At 42.2% G+C, this 22,853-nt stretch overlaps 1 protein-coding gene across 1 annotated transcript in view; it reads left to right on the top strand.

Moving 5' to 3' along the window:
• Positions 1-22,853, top strand: part of DYM (dymeclin) — a 196,695-nt gene that overhangs the window by 20,469 nt on the left and 153,373 nt on the right. Inside the window, exons 3-8 of the mRNA XM_051641698.1 lie at positions 3,141-3,193; positions 3,834-3,927; positions 5,618-5,751; positions 11,023-11,095; positions 17,488-17,613; positions 19,392-19,534. Of these exons, the coding sequence (XP_051497658.1) occupies positions 3,141-3,193; positions 3,834-3,927; positions 5,618-5,751; positions 11,023-11,095; positions 17,488-17,613; positions 19,392-19,534 (623 nt within the window). The remainder of the gene's footprint in view (positions 1-3,140; positions 3,194-3,833; positions 3,928-5,617; positions 5,752-11,022; positions 11,096-17,487; positions 17,614-19,391; positions 19,535-22,853) is intronic.

The raw sequence follows: 22,853 nt of genomic DNA, 5'->3' as shown, positions 1-22,853 counted from the left end.
CTGCTCACTGCCCATGACTCCCTGGCATGAGTGATGGTAACAGAGCAAGTCTGGAGTATTTGGGAGGTAAAACCACTGGGGCCCTACACAATTTAAGAGTGGTAGGAGATGATTAATATATGCATAAGAGAGAGTAAAAGGAAAAGCTGCCAGCAATTTAGTTTTAGGTTTCCTTATGCTTTTCACTGGAAAAGGTGTGTTGTGATCTCTTCTGTAAAACAGGTCATGGGTGCTAAGCAGGTAAAATCCCTATGGGCTGCAGATGTGTCTGCTGAGAAACTTCTGGTTTCAGACATTACGTAGTACTTCACAGAATCACAGAATGGTTGGGATTGGAAGGGACCTCTGGCGATCATCAAGTCCAAGCCCCCTGCTGCAGCAGGAACACCCAGGGCAGGTCACACAGGAACGTGTCCAGATGGGTCTGGAAAGTCTCCAGAGAAGGAGACTCCACAGCCTCTCTGGGCAGCCTGTCCCAGGGCTCTGTCACCCTCCCAGGAAAGAAGTTCTTCCCCATGTTCAGGTGGAACTTCCTGGGCTCCAGTTTGAATCCACTGCCCCTCATCCTGTCACAGGGCACAAGTGACAAGAGCTTGTCCCTGCCTTCTTGCTGCCCTCATGTATTGATAGACATTAATTAGATCCCCCCTCAGTCTTCTTTTCTCCAGAATAAACATCCCCAGGTCTCTCAGCCTTTCCTCATCAGGCAGTTGTTCCAGTCCCTTCATCATCCTTATAGCCTTTTGTTGGACTCTCTCAAGTAAATCCCTGTTCCTCTTGAACTGGGGAAACTTAGTGGCCCAAATTCACACTCCTGCACCTTCTTTTTTCCTTCGTGGATCCTTATTTATTGCACAGAATGGAGCTGAATTAAAAGAATATAAAACCTTGAATCTGCCACTTTCTACATTTCAAGTAGCTGACTGATCAATCTGAGTAATGTTGGGATATTGGAAAAATAAAATACAGCTTTTCTGGATGACTTTTGAAAGTTACTGTTTTGAACAAGAGCTGTGAAATTTACTTTGGGGTTTTAGCTCTGAATTTAGGCAGCCCTTTGTGTTTCTCTGGCTCTCCTACAAGCTGCTACCAGGAATGCCCCCTCCTTAGTGGTGGTGGTAGTTAACAGTTCTTTCCTGCTGGAAAACTTAAACCAGAGTTAACTAACACACAACTTGCTGAAAATCATGTGCTTAATATTTACTGTTCCTCTTTGTTCCTTCCCTGGAGTTTTTAAGGAGTGGTTGGTTCAAGACTAGTGTGCAAGAGCCTTTAATGGGAATACATAAAAGCCAGCAACTTTTTATGTTGCCTTAATATGGTGCATTTTTTAATTGGGACAATAAATTATCTGCAGCTTTTTATTCTTTGATGTCTTTGCTCCAACTAGTCCATTAAAGTCAGCATTTGAATTTATTGAATGGGCTGATTCTTTTGGTTTGTGTTTGATGGCAAAGAAAAAAGCTTTACTTAGAAGAAAAAACTGTCAGGAAAGCTGTTCTCTCTTTTTTTTTTTTTTGTTCTTTCATTCTCTGTTAAAGGGGGTAGTTTTCTTCTGTGGTTTGGGTCATTCTTATAATGTTGATAAGTAAGTCTATATGCAAATACTTTCTCTTGCAGTAATCATTGCCACATTGAAACCTCTTATCATGGAATCACAGAATGGTGAAGGTTGGAAGGGACCTTAAAGCTCTTCAGGTTCCAACCCCCCTGCTATGAGCAGGGACACCTCCCACCAGACCAGGCTGCACAAACCTCATCCAACCTGGCCTTGAACACCTCCAGGGAGGGGGCAGCCACAGCCTCCCTGGGCAACCTGTTCCATCACTTTACTACCCTCACGGTGAAGAATTTCTTCCTGATGTCCAACCTAAATCTCCCCTCCTCCAGTTTAAAACCATTACCCCATATTCTGTCACTGCACCAAGTGACAGCACAGGAAGTTCCACCTCACCAGGAGGAGAAACCTCTTTCCTGTGAGGGTGACAGAGCCCTGGGACAGGCTGCCCAGAGAGGCTGTGGAGTCTCCTTCTCTGGAGACTTTCCAGACCCATCTGGACACATTCCTGTGTGACCTGCCCTGGGTGTTCCTGCTGCAGCAGGGGGTTGGACTTTATAATCTCCAGAGGTCCCTTCTAGCCCCTATGATTCTACAAAGGGAGATTAAGACTAGATATAAGGAAAAACCTTTTTATGATGAGGGTGGGGAAGCAGTGGAACAGGCTGCCCTTTAGGTGTTAATATTGGGACACTTTCATATTGCTTAATGTGGTATTGGACACAATATCTGATTATTATTTGTCGTCTTGTTTTGGGGGATCAGTTAATCTGTACCTGGTAGGTTTGTAGTAAGAGAATATATGAAGACCTTTTTGTGTGTTTGATGCAGCTGGTGTTTGCTTTCAGGGGTTGTTGACAGGTTTTGCTTTAGTGCTTTCTTGTCCTTCTCAGCTGGTGGGTTTCACCAGGACACCAACAGGTAGTTAATAGGGTTAGGAGAAGTTTGGTGTTGCAATTGTTGCATTACAATAACATTAGTTACAGGGTAGTGGTGCTTAGCTGGAGGTTAAATGTCAGGTTGAGGACTCTTAACTTTATCCTTAGATGTTCTTGAAAATACTAAGTTCTCTCTGTAGGCTGCTGTTCTAGGTGTATTTTCAGTAGCATAAAGCAACATGGCAGGATTGAAGCCACAAAGGTTGTAGTCACACAAATGATGTAGTGACAACACTTTGACAAACAATTTTGAATATGAGTTTGGTGTTTTCTTGCCACTGTACTTCAAATGCACTTTGTCCTGCCTGGTACTAGAGTGAGCAAGCACTGGAAGGGGTTGTTCAGAGAGGTTGTGAAGTCCCTGTCCTTGGAAACATGCAAAAGCCACCTGGATGTGGTCCCAGGTAGCTGGCTCAAGGTGGCCCTGCTTGAGCAGGGAGGTTGGAGAAGGTGACCTCCAAACATCCCTTCTCACCTTAACCCTTCTGTGCTTCTGTGATACCTGCATAAACCAGCTAATGGCTTGGGAAAACTAAGTGCTGGGTAGAAATATTTCACTACTGTTTTGTAATGAATTTTAACTTCAAGTGGAGGAATCTAATTACTTTTGTAACCATTTTGATTTTCTTTTCCTCCTCTCCTAGTGCTGACTTAAAGCTCCTGGAAGAAGCCACAATCTTAGTCTGCAAGTCTTTAGGTGAGAAATGGTGACATCTTCACATTTTTGACCTGTGCTTGATCAGAAAAATGAAGAAACAGCATTCATGTGCACATCCCTGTGTTCAGTTTACTTATTCACTGGTAGGATTAAAGTAAAGAGTGTATTATATATATTTATCAAATTTTTTAAATCATGGAACTGTTTTCTAGAACTTGAAATGACTGAAAGGTTTAAAACACAAAACTCCATCCCTGCTTATTTCTTTTTTCACTCTGCCCTCTAAGCTGATCAATAAGGGCAAAGAATTAATCAGAGGATGAAGGGATAATATTGTGACCAATGATGTTTCAAGAAGGTAAAAGCAAGTTGGGAAAATCAGCCCAGTTTTCTGCCAGGAAACTGTTGGGCTGCAGACAGTTCTTGGGAAGGAGGTACTATGAGCTCTACATTTGTGATGTTTTACATCTAGGATGAAAAGTATGTTTAGAGAACAGGTAGTAAAGCATGTGGTGGAGAATCTTAAAAAGAGCAACAAGAGTTGTCCAGAAAAACAGACACACTGTGTTGATGTAGAAATCTTTGATGTTGAAATTTAGTTTAGTTCTCTATGTTGTTTGAACTAAATAGTGTCAACTTACACATGCCATATAATCATATCTTGCTTTTCCTCCTCTAGTTGAGAAGAATCCTCGAACAGGAAACCTTGGATCTTTGATTAAAGTCTTTCTTTCAAGAACCAAAGAGTTAAAAATCTCAGCAGAATGTCAGAAGTGAGTACCCAGGAAAAAGTTGCACGTGCCATTTCACTTCTTAAATGTTCCATTTCCTGCCAGATCTTCAGTTTTTTACTTTGCTACTTAATATAATCACAAAACTTAGAATCCTCTTGTTTGAAACAGAATAAATATGTAAGTACTTTTCCAAACACAGAAGGTTGAGTGAACTAGGTAAATAGATTGTTGAGAGAAAAGACATGTTTTTGTTCATCCTGTGGGTAACATGCACCATTTTGAATCAAATGTGTTCGACTTCTAATTACTACTGGCTTAGAGCTGTTTAAAAATCTCCTGACCTTTTAAGCTAAATCTTAGATGTATGAACCAATATTTTATCTTGGGAATACTTTGAGTTGGATTAGATTTGAACACAAACCTCTATATGAAGACACTGCTTTCAAATCATATGTAACTGCCACTGGTTTTGCTTGTCCCTTTCAGCAGTAGGAAAGAACTCCAGGAAGTTCAGGGCTGGATAGTTTTCCCAGGAAGCTTTCTGTAATTGTTCCCCCACACTCACAGAAAAATGTCTAACTCCCATCACATCTGGGGTTTCAAAAAAGGAAGACTTTGTTTTTATTGCCCCCTTGGTCCCAGAACTGCCCTCAACCTTTTTCCTTATATCTGGAGAAAGACATTTTTCCTGCCTGGATAGCTCCTGCTGCTTTAATCCCCAAATACCTTGCAAATACAACTTCAAGCAAGAGCTTGACTGTTTGCTGTTGTATGGGTTTTCTGGCAGTTGCTGTTTGGGACTCAAAAAAAAATGTAGTGAAGCTAATTCCACTGGAGTTCAGAAAGCTTGGACAATATTTGTGTGTATCACATAGAATCATCTTCCTATATTGTGCTCCTAAAGTCCATAAGTGCCTGCAGGGATTTGAAGGCTCTTGGAGTGGGAAAAGTGCTAAGGTTTAGGCACCCAGAGTAGCTTTTGTATCAGAAGGTGTTGGAAGTGTTCAGATGTCAGTGTGGCTTGAGGACACAGTATCTAGAAACGTTCCAAGTATGCTGAGCTATCTGGTGAGCTCTTGGATCAGTGGTACTTCTGGCAACTGTGGTGTTTTTAACAATGCCTTCTTCTGGAGAAGAGAAGGTTCTGAGGAGACCTTAGAGCAACTTCCAGTACCTGGAGGGGCTCCAGGAAAGCTGGGGAGGGACTTTAACAAGGGCAGGGAGTGAGAGGACATGGGGTGATGATTTTAAACTGAAAGAGAGAAGATTTAGGTTAGACATCAGGAAGAAATTCCTCACCATGAGGATAGTAAGGTGCTGAAACAGGTTGCCCAGAGAAGCTGTGGAAGCCCCATCCCTGGAGGTGTTCAAGGCCAGGTTGGATGAGGCTTGTGCAGCCTGGTCTGGTGGGAGGTGTCCCTGCTCATAGCAGGGGGGTTGGAACCTGAAGAGCTTTAAGGTCCCTTCCAACCCGTTCTATGATTCTCTGAATACAAACTTAGGAATAAGGTTATATTCTCTTGGGGGAAGAGGACAATTACTGCTTTTAAATACATTTCCAGTTTGTTTGCTGTAGCATCAACTGAAGACTGTCTTCTTGAACCCTTTGTCTTTTCCTTAGTTCAGCAGTAGGAACCCTTTGTCTCTGACATTTATTTTCTTTTGGGTTTGGATGCATCTTCACAGCTTGAGTGTTACTGATTCTTGTTTGTTTCTGCTTTTTTCCTAGTCACCTCTTCATCTGGCAGGCTCACAATGCACTGTTCATTATTTGCTGTTTGCTGAAGGTGTTCATCAGTCGGATGTCAGAAGAGGAGTTGCAGCTTCACTTTACTTATGAAGAGAAAGGACCAGGCTCATATGGTAGGTGTGCACCAGTGCTACTGAACCAAATGTCCCACAAGAAGCTAAAAAGTTCTGGGGTTTGTAGATGTGGTGCTGAGGGCCATGGTTTAGTGGTGGACTTGGCACAGTTAGGTTAATGGTTGGGTTTGATCATCATAAGGGTCTTTCCAACCTAAATATTTCTATGATTCTATGTTTTATTTAGACTAAGAATCCCAAATTTTGCTGTAAAACTAGAAATGAAGTACAGGTGAGGTTCCATACAACATGTTTACTGCTTGGGAGAGCCTGTGAGATGGAAAGTATGTAGTCAGTAGTAAAACTGGCTTCCTTCAGGGTCTGAAGTAATTTGGTGTAAACCATGTTCCTTTGTTTCATACACACTGTGATGAGACATTTTAATAACATATTGACCCTTGTCTTCTGCTAGAATTAAACACTTTTTAGCAAAGTTTTTTCTTCTTCAATCTCCTTTCTTCACTGTGAGGGTGGTGAGACCCTGGCCCAGGTTGCCCAGAGAAGCTGGGGTTGGAAGGGACTTCTGAAGGTCATCAAGTCCAACCCCCCTGCTGCAGCAGGAACACCCAGGGCAGGTCACACAGGAACGTGTCCAGATGGGTCTGGAAAGTCTCCAGAGAAGGAGACTCCACAACCTCTCTGGGCAGCCTGTCCCAGGGCTCTGTCACCCTCACAGGAACTTCCTGTGCTCCAGTTTGAATCCATTGTCTCCACTGAAGCTGGAGTTAATCTTGGTAACATAAATCATCTCCTGTGAGACTTCTGCTGCCTTTATCCCATAATTTCTGTGTGGTCTTTAACTGTGTTGTTGTCCTGGTTTGAGCCAGGATTAAGCCAATTTTTCTTTTCACTGTTTTTTTTTTCCTTCAGTAAGCTTTCTTTTAACTAGCAACTGTGTGTTCTGCTAGGCTGATAAGACAGTGGAATGTTTTTCTAACTACTGAGGTTTCAAGGTTACACCTTCACTCTGCCGGCTCAGACACTATGGGGAGATCTCTGACCCCCCCCGTGGGAGGCTGAGTTAGACAGACAGCAAAACTGGCCAGAGATGTTCCATTCCATAGAGCTACGTAAGCTCAGAGGAAGGTCAGAGATCACAGAAGACACCTTCCTTCTTCTTCTCCCTTCTCTCCCGTCCATGGCCGGCGTCCGGGGAGGACTCCGTCCATCCAGCACCACCGACCCTTAGGCTGGAGCTCTCCTGACCCTCATCACTCTGCGCTTCCTCCAGCAGCAGCTCCGGGATTTCTCGGGACTGTTCCAGCTCAGGGGAGTGTGGTGGGAGTTGCTGGGGGTGGGGGGAGGCGAGAGGCTCTTGCACATACCTGAACATATCTGTATATAATTGTATATATGTTCTTATATCATTAGTGTTTCATTAAAGCTGTGTAGTTGAGTTTTCAATCCAGCCAAGTCTCTCTCTTTTTCTCTCTCTCCTTCCCTACCTGGGTGGGGGGGGGAGGGGATCGAGAGCATTGTTGTCGGACCTGAGTCAAACGCTGACAGTTGTGATTCAGAGAGCTGGGCACGTGCTGTGTATTGTATTCTAAATCAAATTATCAACTCATTTAACCTCTTCCCTGACCTGTAGAAGGAAACTTGATTCAAAGTTTTTATCACAAGGCTGCTAAGGACTTAATTTGGTGTATGATAGCAAACAGGAGGACACGGAGGAGGGAATAAATCACAAAATGTTTATTGCAGCCCTTAAATGATTTTGTGAGTGTTCAGCTATTACAGAAAGGAAAAGAGGGATGGCAATTAGTTTTATGTACTCATTGCTGCCACTCTTAAGGGAAAGTTGGGAGCTTTTGAGAGTCCCCAGAGCTGAAGATCAAACCACAAACCCCAAAGAAGCTTGAAGTCTGCTGGTTGTGTGGTTAATTGAATGGAGGAGGTGTTAGGTATTGTTTTACAAGCAATTAATTTCATTCCTGGTGTCCAGGTTCTGTCCTATCTGTAGAAAAACAACTAGTATCTAAGATGAGGCTGTATCTTGCTTTGTCTGAATATCTTCTTAACATTAGTTGCATCTGGCTGCTACCAGCAGGTCAAGGAAACACAGCAGTGAGGTTCTTGAGAAGAAAGACTCTTTAGCTGACTGTATTTGACCCTTTTTTTTGTGGCCAAGAATAGAGCTGGGCTGGTTTTACCTCTAAGTAGAGGCTCCTGACTTGTTTGCTTTCCAATGAATAAGCCATTTTGCTGGTGTTATCTCTTCTCATTCAGTGTCTGTAACACACCTGGCTTTGAAAAAGTTAAATAATACTGAATATGTAATTTTAAAAACCTCACCGAAACCCAAACACCCCAAAAAGCCAAAAAACCCACCATGCAACTAATCCACATCTTTGAGGACTTAAAAGATGGCTGATAAAAAGCTGTTGCAGCATAACTGGACTCTTGTTTGCTTTAAAAGTGTGTTTGTTTGGCAGTTCCTTCTGCATCTTAGATGCACCTGTGATTCCTCTCCCTGCAAGTCTGCTCTGCTCTTATCTGCACCCATTTACCCTTTGCTTATTTTTCCCCAAGTCTTTCAATCTATCTTTTTGTCTTTGTGATCTTATTAATGTGAATTGTGTGTTGTCTTTATCCTGCTATTGAGAAAAGCCCTTGTTTATGAAAACCCAGAAGGTTCTATGTTTATAGCTGGCTCTCACGTTATAGATTTGGCATGAATCTGCCTCATTGTCTTGGCAAGACAAGAATTCCACAAAAATGCACAGTGGCCCAATGGGAAAAAGGATACATTAATTATTGCAGCTGAATGACATTGATTACAGCAATTAAGCTTGCCTTTTTTTTTTTCTTTGAAAGAAAAATAGTTGGAGAACAGAGCAGGAAAGACTTAACATCTTCCATTCTATGTGATTGTGCTTAACACAGTGTTTTCTTGCTTTATTGTGAATGTTGTGTGTGTGGGAAAAGCCCTTTTTCATATCCCAATAACATTGTTCTCTCTTCAAACTGTTCGTGTTTTAAGATCCCTCCTGAAATGCAGACAAAGAGACTGTTTAGGAAGCAGACATTGTTATTTATTGCAGGTTTGTAGAAAGCTGGGGGCTTGGTGCCTTCCCACAAATTGAGCACACCCAAGGAGATTTTTCATGAGATATTTATACACAAAGCTGTGAATTTAGTAAAAAACTTAAAAATTTAGGAAGCTTCCAAGTCCATCCTCCTTACAGTGATTGCCTAGTGAGTTACACAGAGTTATAACATGGTTCCATCACTATTTCTGCTATCACACATGCTCAGGGGAAGGGTCTTCACCTGGACAGGGGTCTTTTTGACCTGGGTGTGTGATTTTTAGTATTATAATGTCATTATAATGAGCTAAGGACACAGTATCCCAGCTTCTACAGCTCCAACTGCCCCAGACTGGTTTAGCTGCCAATCTTCTTGATTCTGGTTCTTCTTTATCACCTCCTTGAATTCCTTAGGTCCAATTATCTGCATGGACCTCAAGTCTTCTCTGACAAGTTGGAGATTTCCATGACACACCCTTAAAACCTCTTGATTAATCATCTTCTTCAAGGCCTTAATTATTCCAGGATCTCCTTGCTGAGTGCTGGCTCTGGCACTGATTGTGTGCCTCTCTGACTGCAGTTTGAACTTTATGTATATCCAGAACACATCTTACACTAAATAACCACATCATTCTACATTCCTGAGTTATTTTCCAACTAAATGAGCTGTGCATATAGCACTTTGGAAGAAATTATATTCTTAAAATGCTGTCTCTTGACTTTTTATCCTTTTCCCTTTCTCCTCTTCCCTTTCCTCAGTGGTCAAGAGAAAAAATTAAATACCTGTTGGGAACTACTAGGAGTCTTGCTCTAGAAGCATTTTCTAGACTCATAAAACCGTAGGAAAGTGTCACGTTCATGTTACTTTAGGATATATTGTCTGGGCTTCATTATTGGCTGTGGTTTGTGTCTGAGGTGAAATCCTACAAGCAGTTCTCAGTTTTGACTACCAGGAGCCACTTTGTGTCCCTCCTGGGGAATTCTATATAAAGGAAACCATGTTTCCATGATAAAAAAAACTTATTTCCTTTAGAAAGTGCAGTTCACTAGGTGACAATTTGGCTTTATGGTGGCTGTTCCCTCTGGTGTGCTTCTTAAAATCGTGTCCTGGATTTAGGAACAAATGAAAGTTAAAGCAGAATAACACCATCCTAACCTGGCTAGAATGTGTTTATTGCAGGACCTGTTGATTTGAAAATACAAAATAAACAAGCATTTAGGTCATGATGGTGCCTGTTGGGTGGTGGAGAGGGGAAAACTATGCTCACTCTTAGGCCATGTACCACTATAAACCCCTGCATTTCTTTGTGTGGTGGGTTTCTCTTTACAATTTTATCTTGAAAGCAGAAAAAAGAAACCCTAATGAGCCAAGAGATTTGTCTTCTATTTTTTTAGTATTATGTGACAACTTCAAGTAGTTTAATTCCTCAGTCAGTCTTGCAAGGATTTGCTTTGAAAAATTGCAGTCCTGTTGTAAAATGCCACCAGTTTTATTGCTTAGAGTAGCTGCATTTAAAGAATAATTTTAGTCATCCCATGCATTTTGTCACTTGGTGTGTGAGTAATTTCTGCTCACTTAAAATGAACTTTGGAAGCTCATGAAGCTTATGTCATTGCAAGGTGTAAAACCTCTTCAATAAATAAATGTGCATTAATGTCAAGATATTATCTAGATTTAATTAAGAGTAGCAGTGATGTGTAATGTAGGTTGCATTCATGTGACAGACCACAATTGAGAATATTGTTTAGTAGGTGCTGGATAAAGGAAATGGTTTTCTATCTGTCTCTTAATTCTTCACTTGGGATTAAAAAAAAGGGGTGGGGAATATGTGGAGTACAGGGGATTTTGAGAGGAGGCTTGAACTGTGGATCAGTGAGAAGACACTAGTGATCAGTTCAACTGTTAGTAATAACACCATTTAATTTTAGTAGTAAAGTAAGGTTTGATGTGATTCATATTGGCATATTCTTACCCTACCAACATCTCATTTAATTTATCCAATTGTTATTAGTTATTCCTTGTATATATCAAAGATTTAGCATCCCCATTTTCTCTGGTGGTAATCCTGAGGGCCTTCTATTTCAGTAAAGAATGCCATCTCTTAATTAAATAATTCTTAATTAAAGAATTTATCTTCCAGTGTTTCTTCCTGAATTAAAATTCTGATTTTCTGGATCCATAAGTTTAAATCTGTTTGCTTTCTTTATTTGAAAAGAAACCCTTTGCTATGTTTCTTTTCAGGAACAGAGTGTGAAGACCTCATAGAAGAGTTGCTGTGTTGCCTGATCCAGCTCATTGTTGAAATTCCCCTCTTGTAAGTTTGCTTTTTCCTTTTTTTTTTCCCAACCCCCCTGGCTTCTTCCCATGAATTGATCATTTGAGAGAATATAAAACTTAAAGTGATGGGGTCATAATATTTAAATACTTGTATTTGAAAGTTGCATGTGATGGGGCAGTCCTGATAGCAAGAACCTGCTGCCAGTACCAGCACTGGATGTTCTGCTGGATGAAATACAGGATCAGCATCTCACACACAGTTCAAACCAGCAGCACAAGTTACCCTGGTTTATTTAGTAGGAGCTCTGATGTTTGTTTCAGGTACCTCTGTCAGCACAGGGACATTTTCTGCTAAATTTTGGCTAGAAATGGCTGTGGGGAAATGGGAACCTTGAGGGGGGGATGCAGTTTGTGGGTGTGTTAAATAAGTCATTATTTAACACTGATTTCTGAAATACCAGGAAATTGAGGTTGAAAAGAGAAATTACTGAGAGGAATATTTATATGGCTGTTTTAATGGATCTACTGTATTTGAGCTATGTTGGTTCCACATCCCACTGGGAGATAAAGACATGGAGCTGTTGGAGAGAGTCCAGAGGAGGCCCCGGAGATGCTGAGAGGGCTGGAGCAGCTCTGCTCTGGAGACAGGCTGGGAGAGTTGGGGTGTTCAGCCTGGAGAAGAGAAGGCTCCAGGGAGACCTTAGAGCACCTTCCAGTGCCTGAAGGGGCTCCAGGAAAGCTGGGGAGGGACTTGGGACAAGGGCAGGGAGGGATGGGATGAGGGGGAATGGATGAAAACTGGCAGAGGGGAGATTTAGGTGAGACATGAGGAGGAAATTCTTTGCTGTGAGGGTGGTGAGACCCTGGCCCAGGTTGCCCAGAGAAGCTGTGGCTGCCCCATCCCTGGCAGTGTTGAAGGGCAGGTTGGATGGGGCTTGGAGCAACCTGGGCTGGTGGGAGGTTTCTCTGCCCATGGCAGGTCCCTTCCAACCTTAACCCTTCTATGTGTCATGAAAGATACTTGAGCATTACATGTAGGAGAACTTTGGAAAGAAAAAATGTTTTTCCACACCTATCCTGATAAGTTTGAATTTCTTCCCTCCCCCCACCCCCAAGATAAACCTGAGCAAGGGTAGTGTTAGGAATAACTTTTGTGTTCAATTGTTCAATTGCATTGAAATCTGTGCCTAAAATATAGTGCCCCAATTAAAGCCTCACAGCTTGGAAAGAGTTTTAGATTCTCTCTTGGCTAGTATGTAGCTCTGATGATTATTTTGTCTTTATACTTGGGATTGTTCTTTTGGTTGGAAAGCTGACAGAGATGCAGCAGTTTTTGGAACATGGCTCTCATTAAATACAAATCTGTCAACATCACACAGGGTTTTATTGTAGGTAGTGTGCAACAAATTAATGATATGATGGAGAGTGTCAATCTGCAAAGCTTGTCAGGACTTCCTGGAACAGATACACCTTTTGTTTGGAGCAGATTAGAGGAAGTACAAAGGGGTGAAAGGACTGAGATCTATGGGCAAGTTCATAAATCCTGCAGGATTTTGTTTTTCTTTCTTGGAAGTCTCAGTGTGTGTGTGTGTGGAGTCCAGTATTATTTATTCTGCCTTTCTGGCAGAAAAGATTTTTACAGACCTGATTGGTCTTAACTCTTTTCAACAACTGAACCTGTCACCATCTCTATTGCTTTGTGAGTGGGGCTGCTGGGAATGGAAGTAGCTGTTGAAAGCACTTAGTTTACTGTACAAAATAATGATAATAATAGCTCATAAAGTTGCAAATCCTGTCAATAATCTTTAATGTTCAGCTGTATGGAAGACATACAATGTGTAAGACAACAGGTACTGTTGGGAGGAGAGCTTTGGGTTACCTGTGTGTGGGATTTTGCAGGTGGGTACATCATTTTAACCCTTTTTAACCCAGACGGGCCAAAACCAAGTGTATGAGTTTGGGCTTGGCAGGAACACGAGGGTGTGAAGGCTCAAGTCTTCAGAGCTTGCTCACCTCTGAGCTTGCTCTAGTAAAAGCCTTGGCAGAATGAGCTCATGTCTGTCTCCAAACTAACCAGCAGATGTGTTTGGAAAAGGCAGGTGGGCAGTCTAGCTCAAAATTAAGGGAGGTGTGAGATGGGGGAGGTGACAGTCTGATTGAACCCGCCTCTTCAAACCCCTTACTAGGAATAGAACTGAAGAACCAAAATGTGATGGGTTTTTTTGGGAAAGGCTGCAGAGGTGTACTGCAAAGCATCTCTAGGAGTGGCTCAGAGTTGCCTCTGATGAATTTAAGACACTCTCAAAATTAGTTCCTCCTGGGAACGGCAAATGTGCTTGAAGGCAGTTACACTGAGCACACCTCAAACAGGTTGCAACAGGGACCATGGGACCCTGCAGCCTTGTGGCCCTGAGAGTTATTAAAAAGATGTTGAATTACCCTGTTGTGAAACAGGCTCTGCTGCTCTGTACCAAATGCCAAGGAAAAAGGGTTTCATGTTTTAATTTTAAAGCATTTTATAGGAACTACAGTGTGATTGCTTTTCAGGAATCAAGACTTGTGCAGCCCCCTGTAACACTTGTGTTACAGGGTGTTGATATTTGATTCATGGCTCCCTGGGGTGTGTCATGGATACTCTGCTTTCCCTTTGGTTTTGTTAACATTCACACTCTGGAGTGTACAGTGATGATTAAAACTGCACAATCAGCAAAAAAAGATGCAATTGTATGACTTTTAAGTAGAAATTCTTGCTAACATTTTGTTGCAACATAGAGCTCTTAGAGCTTTATATTATAATGGTTTCTTTCAGCTTCTTGTTAAGAGCTGGGGTACCTGACTGAACATCTGGTTGTTATCAGGACATTTTCACTTCATTAAAAACTATAAAAGCATTAAGGAGGAAAAATGAAAAAATGTGGTCTAGGGACATCAGTGTTAAGTAGCACCCTGTGGTGCCAGGAGAATTTGGTTGATATTTCTATTATATTTCTCTGACAATCCATTATGGTTTTAAACTGAAAGAGAGGAGATTTAGGTTGGACATCAGGAACAAGTTCTTCACCATGTGGTGAGACACTGGAGTAGGTTGCCCAGGTGGTTGATGCCCCGTCCCTGCAGGTGTTGAAGGCCAGGTTGGATGAGGCTTGTGCAGCCTGGTCTGGTGGGAGGTGTCCCTGCTCATAGCAGGGAGGTTGGAACCTGATGAGCTTTAAGGTCCCTTCCAACCTTAACCATTCCATGATTCTATGATTTTCTGGAGTTAAAATTGGTTTAGGTTGCAATCTTAGTTACTTCCTCATCAAAATAATAAGGATGTTTGGGCTCATTTAAGGATGCTTTGCATAATCTGGGAGCTTAAATGTCAACTACAGGTAGAAGAAGGGTGATATAGAATCACAAACTGTTTTGGATAACAGAGGTTCTGTTACCCTCAGAGTAAAGAAGTATTTTCTCATATTCAGGTTAAACTTCCTGTTAACCAGTTTGTGACCATTGCCCCTTGTCCTGTCACTGGACACCACTGAGAACAGTCTGGTCCCATCCTCCTGACACCCCCTGTAAATACTTAGAACTTTGATGAGATCCCTCCCTGTGCCTCCTTTTCTCTAAACCAGTTGTTCAAGCTGTCCATTTTCATGGGTATTTGCACTGGTTGTTGTTTGTAGGAAAGATTTTTTCACTTAGATTTAGTAGATATTGCTAACAAGACTTGTTGATATGAAAGGGAAGACTGTAGATTCTTGGTAAATATCCTTTTTCTAATATTTTAAATTTGTAGAGGGAAGAATTGAATGCCTATGAAGTGAAGCTAGACACAGCCATGTAGTCTCAGATGGTTTAAGATGGATCTGGGAATAAAGGGTCTTGAATCCAACTATCATTTTAATCCTTCAGATATTCCCTTTAGTGTCTTTCCATCGTTGGTTGTTTTCTCACTCTGATTCTGTCTCCCAGTCAAGAATCCCAAATGCAGTAGGAAATGTCAGAGATGCTCCTGGTTTCCAGTTGGTGTTTCTTGAGTGCCCCTTTGGGATACACCCCAAATGTTTGGAGCCAGCTGGAATCAGCACAGTGCATTATCAGCTGCCACAGTGCCTCTTTGCCATCAGTGGGTGTAAAATTAGGAGTGATTCCAAGAGGAAAGAGAATGTTCACTTGGAGTTGTATCCTGAGACTGATAACCAGATATTCTACTTGATTTCCAGTTCTCAAAACCAATCCTACTCTCTGTGGTGTCTCCTCTTTCACCTTTCTGGTGGGCCCTCAGGAAGCAGGGAAATGAAACCTGGTTCCTGGATGATTTGAGGGTTTTTGTGTGAATCAGCCCTTTTGGCAACTCTCCTTAATTAGAAAATGAGTTGCCTTTTAACCTTTTAATACTCAGAGTAGGGAGCTCTGGCTGGGTGAAAGTTCAGGAAAATATTTAAACTGGTGTGTGGGGGGGGTTGGTCTGGTGGTGTGAGTTGAAATTCAGGGGTTGTTTTCTGACTACTGAGCCTGTTTGCTCTGGAGGTGTGAAATCATTTATGAGCTCTCAGGCTCTGTGTGCTGAGGGATAGAAATAGCTGCATTTCATGGAGTAATTAAAGTGTTTGCTACAGAGTGGGAATTGGAGTTCCTGGCTGAGATTTTCCTGTGTGTTACCTCCATGCTTCATCTTGGTTCCTCTTTCACAGACCTCTCTCCTGTGGACAGGGAACAAAGCTGGATCATGTGGGGAACACAAAAAGCAGTTGTGAACAGTGCTTGGTCTTGGAGGGAAGCCAGCAGCAGCAGGATGGTGACACATGGGTAGATTGTTGAAGTTCTTGGTAGGTCATCCACGTGGTTTTGAATGGGAAAAGCAGATGCCAGGACACTGGGGAGCTGAGCTTGTCTATAGTTCTTGTTCTGTGGGGGGTAATTGTCCTGTTTGGAAACCAGTTTCACTAATACCCTCCCCCCCCCTCCTTACCAGCTTGGATACCTGAGCTGCTGGTACCACCAGCCTCCTGCAAACTGCTCTTCTTGCTTTTACTTGGATCTACAGGAGCAAACAAGTATATTTGTTGGGTGTTTGGTTTTTTTTTTCCACTATTTCCCCACAAGTCACAGATGACCTTGCTGTTAGGATCTTCATGGTTTGGTCTGCTTCAAACTCCAGCATTTTTTTTGTAGCTCAGAAGAAATCCTGTGGTGCATCATGGTGTGTTGTAATAGGTTGCCCAGAGAAGCTGTGGCTGCCCCATCCCTGGCAGTGTTGAAGGGCAGGTTGGATGGGGCTTGGAGCAACCTGGTCTGGTGGGAGGTGTCCCTGCCCATGCAGGGAGGTTGGATCTAGATGATCTTTAAGGTCCCTTCCAACCCAAACCAGTCTGGGATTCTATGATTTTGAATTTCCCGTAGGTCCCAGGTCAAAAACCCTTGCTAAGTGATGCTGACACCTGCTGTAACACAATGATTATTGGGTTATGAATCATAGTGTGGAAATGAAGTCGTAACCCTGGAGGAAACATTAAAAGTACTTTAAAAAACCCCCACACCTTTTAATGAGTTAGAGAATGGTGGTGTTGCACCAAATGAAGTGTAAGTTCTTACTTTTGGCGGGAGTGAACATGGTCTTTGTTTGAAAGAAAAGATGATACTGGTTCATGTCCAAGTTATTTTATTGTCTTTTAAAAGGCCTGCAGTTTGTTAGTGATTAAGGAGGCAAATGCCATTTTTCCCACTTACCTTTTAAAAATATGTAACAAGGTCATTACAGGCAGAGGTGGGACCAGACAGCTAGATGAATGGACCTCTCATCCATTTTTCTGCAGAGCATTTCCCAATTAACATTAAGTTATTGAGCTTTGCTCAACTGTCGGGTGTCAGGATTTAATCACTGCAGCACATTCCTTGGGACTGCCTCACAGTTACCTGAAAAAAACCATATAAAAGTAAACAATTCTGTGTATTATCTAGATATCCCGAGCAGTTCTTACACTTGAACTAGGATTTGTTATCTTCCTGTTGAAGGGAATCAGTTTTACTGGCAGGTGGAGCTGTGTTTGGATTGCTGGACACTTCCCTGACTTAGCATGATGGCAAGTGTGACAGTTTGATAGAACAGGACAAAGGACATGCTTTTGAGATATATTTCTTACTTTTAGAGTGAAGTGGACTCTGAAAATTGCAGTTCTGGGCAGTACCTCAGTGTTTTTACATTGTCTTGTTTCTTGGCAGATCAAAAATAAAAGCTTTGGTCTAAGAAAAAAAAACAACAATCCATTGTTGGTATGAAGTGATTTTGGGTTTTCTTCATGTGTTTTTCAAGTGTTCATGATTGAAACTCTCTGTTCTAAACAGTGAGTAACCTCAGCTGAAGATACCAAGATGTTCTGGAAGTTCTTTTGTAATTAAATCCAGTAGATAAATCTTTGTTTTTTCCCTTTTTTTTTGTCCCCACAGAGATATCACATACAGCATTTCCTTGGAAGCTGTGACCACTCTCATTGTCTTCCTCTCCTGCCAGTTATTCCACAAGGAAATTCTACGGGAGAGCATCATTCACAAGTACCTGATGCACGGTCGATGGTATGTTCTGGAGTGGTACCTCATGGCAAAGCAAAGGCTTCTGGTTGCTTGTTTGGACTGTTTGCACTTGAGAACAAAAGATAGTGAAATAGGGTTTGAGAATAAGTGGATAATTAACTACCTGGTTAACAAAGTCATTCATGCAAGTAGAAAGATGTCATTCTGGCAGTTGAATATACATGGTGCAAAGGAATCATGTTGTGGAATCACGGAATCATTTGGATTGGAAGGGACATTAAAGATCATCTAGATCCACCCCCTCTGCATGGGCAGGGACACCTCCCACCAGCCCAGGTTGCTCCAAGCCCCATCCAACCTGCCCTTCAACACTGCCAGGGATGGGGCAGCCACAGCTTCTCTGGGCAACCTGGGCCAGGGTCTCACCACCCTCACAGCAAAGAATTTCCTCCTCATGTCTCACCTAAATCTCCCCTCTGCCAGTTTTAATCCCTTCCCCCTCATCCCATCCCTCCCTGCCCTTGTCCCAAGTCCCTCCCCAGCTTTCCTGGAGCCCCTTCAGGCACTAGAAGGTGCTCTAAGGTCTCCCTGGAGCCTTCTCTTCTCCAGGCTGAACACCCCAACTCTCCCAGCCTGTCTCCAGAGCAGAGCTGCCCCAGCCCATGGATCATCTTTGTGGCCTCTTCTGGACTCTCTCCAGGAGCTCAATTTCTTTCTTCTGTTGGGGGATAGAAAACTTACTCTGCTCAACAGAAAGCAGAAAACAAAACCAAACATTTGTAAAGGCTGTTGGGAGGTTTCAGTTTTAAATCTCATCGCCCATATGCCAGTAAAACTATTTTGGATGCCATCTTCATTGTTTGAAGGTAATTTCATTAACTTAAACCAGCTTTTATTCTTCAAGGTGTTGTTTTTGTAGATTCAGCTGAGGGCCTTTCCCTGTAACACTGCAGTTAAACACCTTCATGGAGGTGTTCAAGGCCAGGTTGGATGAGGCTTGTGCATCCTGGTCTAGTGGGAGGTGTCCCAGCTCATAGCAGAGAGGTTGGAACCTGATGAGCTTTCAGGTCCCTTCCAACCCAAACCATTCTGTTATTCTAAGAAGTCTCAGTTGGGAGTAGTATGGATCTGACCTCTGGAGAGAGGGCTGGGAATTTGGTGGGTGGGAATTTAGGGCAATGAGAAGAGTTGACAAGATACTGGTTAGAGGGGATTGGAGTCCATCCAAATACAGCCTATCTCTGGTCACCTCTCAGTCATATGGGAATGGGAAAGAACTGTTGGCTTTTGTGGAAATCCTTCTCTCTTTTGGAAAGCTTGTAACCTTGGCTTTAAGTCCAACAAATTTGATGTTCATTTGTCAGGATCATTGGTGTGAGGTCAGATGTTTCCTTGGTCTTTGCAAATTGACCCCAGACATAAATACTGGGGAGGAGGTAGAGTTACTGTTGTTACCTGTTTTATGAAACCAAAGCATGGAGTCAAACTAAACATATAATGTTTTTTTTCCCATTGGATAAATATTTTTCCAATCGTGTCTTGAGGGAGAAGAACACAGTGATTAAGTGATTGATTTAAAAGCAGTCTTGAAAAAAGGAAACAAGTAGTTTCCAAGATGCTGCTGAAGGGGCTCCTGCAGAGCCCTGCTGAAGTCAGAGCAGCTTTGCATGGGCCAGCCCTTGGTGTTCTTTCCCTTTCCAGTCTGCTCCCAGTATCCCAGTTTAGTGCCAATGAGCAGCCTTTGCACCCTGCCTGGGCTTCGTTGTGCCAATTTTTTCCAAGTTGTGAGTCAACTAAAGCTGTTTTCTTTTTCTTTTCAGTCTCCCATACACCAGCAGGCTTGTGAAGACTTTACTCTATAATTTCATCAGGCAAGAAAGAAGCCCTCCTCCAGGGAGCCATGTCTTTCAGCAGCAAACAGATGGAGGAGGACTGCTTTATGGAATTGCATCTGGGGTGGCAAGTGAGTCTTACTTTCTCTACACTATATTTAAACCTGCCAAATTACTGACCCCTCTTACACCTGTACACACGTTGTAGCCCAGTTATTTTTACTCGTTGGGGGTGCTGAGGATAGAAAAGCTGTCCACAGGCCTGTTTGGGTTGTCATCATAGATGATCCATCTCAAGATGTGTTGGAATCCGAAGCAATTCTACCCAGAGGCATTGCAGGGACATGGGAAAAGTAGCACTTAGTTCCTGTTTTTCTTTTATTGAAAAAAAAACAGCCCTCCCAAACAATTAGTGTCCTTTTTCATAAAGCTTTGACTTACTTAAAATGTTGTAAGAAAGACTTTTATGTGCATATTTTAGTTTTTATAATGAATCAGTGGGTGTGGTGACCTGCTCTGTGGCTTGAAGAGAAGGTTGGACTTGGTGGTCTCAGGAGATCATTTCCAGTCTCAAGGATTCTGTGATATAAGGGGGTGACCTAGGTGGGAATTTTGGGGCCATATTGCAGTGTGTGCCTTGCCCAGTAGGTTGACTAATGTTTTTTTTCCTGAATAGCATGACTATAGAGTCTGACCTTTTGTGGGAGGACTGTTTGGTACAGACAGAGATTGCCTGAAGACTCTGAAAGCCTCAATGCCATTTTTTTGTGAAGGAAAAAAGGGTTCTAGTGTTTGTTAGACTCTAAACTTTGTTTTGGTTGGTGGTTGCTCTCTTTCCCCACACCAGATGTGGTGTTCTTCTCATACCAAATCCCATGCTGAAGTCAAATCACAGCACTATTCCAGCTACTAGAAGAAAAATTAGCTCAATCCCAGCCAAACCCAGGAGAATATTACATATAAAAACTCTTCCTCAAGGTTTTTCTCTTCCCTCTAATAAGAAGAAACCACAGTGCATTGCTAACAATAAAGGTATATGTTGTTTTCTTTTCCCCTGATCAACTAAATAACACTTTGCAAGTCAGTTGCTGTTAAAACTGGTGCTATTTATTTTCCTCTTTTATGAAATCCGTTCCCTGGCAGCATCTCTAGGGGATGTTAAAATTCAAGGCTCCAAGTGCTCTGCCAGAAAAATGTGTTACAGTCAGTGACAACGTGTGTCTCTCCTCATGGAGGCAGTAAAAGAGCAGGTCTGTGCAGCACATCACTGCTTCTGTGTGAGATGAGGTTTCACACAGCTCCATGTTCTGCTGGGACATGCAGCTCCTTTCTGGTTTCCAGTTGACACACTGGGTTGTGCCCAGAATATGAGTGTGACACAAAACAGTTGCTTGGTTTGCGGTGTGTTTAAAAAGAGAAATCAATTCAATTGTTCCCTACAACCTTTTGATTAGAGTCCCAACAGGTACCTTCTCTTCCATCTTTTTGCATTGCTGACAAAATTGCTGTTAACATGTTTTTCTGGAGCAGGTTTTGGTAGGTGGTTGTGTTTTTTGCTTGTGCCTGGAGAGCAGCTCTCACTGCTTGCTTTGCTACCTCTGCTGACCTGCTGGTTCTGATCTCTCTAGTTATGCTCAGGGGTCTTTCTGCCCTTCTGCTGCCACAGGCAAAACAGATTTTCCATCTTCTGGTTACTTGATTGGTGTGTAAAGTCCATCCCAAGTGCCATCCCTCCTGTAGCTCCTCTGATATCAGATCCCCCCAGGACTTTTTTACTCCTTGATTGTCCAGTTTGCATTTCTTTGTGCAAACTCCTCAGGTTTCAGCCTAGTCTGTTCTTGTCTCTACTTCCAGCCCCTTCACTCCTCTTGAATCATTCTCCTACACTTGTTTCCTTGCTTCATTCATGACTACCTGAAGTGCCATCTCTTCTCCCAGTGAATTAAGTATCTTCACTTCAAGCTTTAAGTAAAAGAGCCTTTATAAAGAGCTTTTTAATGACCTGCCTGGAAAAGAGGGGGAGGAGAAATAAATACCACATCCTGTTAGAAAATAGAAGTATTTATTCTGTTTGTGCCCCAACAGCTGGTTGGTGGTTTTTGTGTCTGATTATGTGCCTGTATAGGATGTTGGACTAGAGATGAAACTTGAACACAGTGGGGTTGGGAGAGTAAATGTCATATTTGGCCATCTGTAATGTCTCAAAATTAACCCTTTGCAGTCCTTTGGTTACTAAAGCATCAGGTGCAGGAGTAGAGAGCAACACAGGTTAGAAGACAACAACACAAATTGATAGTCTGTTCTGGAATAGAGGCAAGTTTTGAGCAGTGAGCAGATGTGGAAAACTTAGGCATGATTTTTCTATTGTTTATTTTTGGGAATTTTGTCATCTTTATCAGATAAGAGCTGCAAGAAGAAGGGAAGATTTGAAAATTTACTATTATGTTGCTCAGTGTCTTTTAAATACCACATGATGCTTACAGTAAGTTAACTGAAATAGTCTAAGTAGAATCTCTTTAGGATGAAAGGAGATAGGATCCTGGTTTTAAAAATCATTTAGTTTGCATAGGAAATTTCAAAGCCTGAAATACTCACAGAATCATAGAATGGTGAAGGTTGGAAGAGACCTTAAAGCTCATTAGGTTCCAGCCTCCCTGCTATGAGCTGGGACACCTCCCACTAATGAATAATTACCATATTTGTTAATTTGAAATGATTTAACATGACACCACAGTTGTCTGTCTCACCACGTATTATGTCATGCATATTTTGCAGTCACTTGCACAGCAGCAGTAGATCAACAAACTCTTGTAAACTCTGTATTTAAACCTCCCCCCCCCTTCCTTCCTTGTAATTCAGCAGGAGTGTTAATTAGCCACACTGGGAGCAGAAGTTTGCCCTTTCCCACAGTCAACCTTCTCCTGCTTCTCATCCTTTGTAGCCTGTTTTTTGTCCTCTCAAGAGCCTCCTTAACCCTGAAACCTGGTACCAATCTTCTGCTTGGTTTGGCCTTTGTCTGCATGAAGGTACCTTTCTCTGTCTTTTACATAAAATATCTTGATTAGAAGTGTCTTGCCAACTATGTTACCCTCCAATACCTGAATAAACAATTGTGGACTTGAAATGAGGGGGGCAAATAATGATATTTTACTTTTCTAACTTCAGAAAGGGCATTCTCCTCTACTGAGTCAACTTGGCTTTGTCTTTGCAGTCTTGCTGTAGGTGTGCAAAGTAATTGTGAAGTGCTGCCAGATCTGATGGTGTCTTGTTGGGAAGGCATAAATTCCATCATTATGCATGGCAATAGAGATGAGACCTCATTAGAAATTCAAAATTCATTTTGCTTGGTTCACAAAGTACATTGAACCAACTAATCTTCACAAATACATTTTTTGTTGGGTTTTAAATCCTCTCCTCTTTTTTTTTTTTTTTGAGTATTATTAGCATTTA

Source organism: Apus apus, chromosome W (assembly GCF_020740795.1).
Source record: "Apus apus isolate bApuApu2 chromosome W, bApuApu2.pri.cur, whole genome shotgun sequence".
NCBI lineage: Eukaryota > Metazoa > Chordata > Aves > Apodiformes > Apodidae > Apus > Apus apus.
This window is presented reverse-complemented; position numbering and strand designations above follow the sequence as displayed.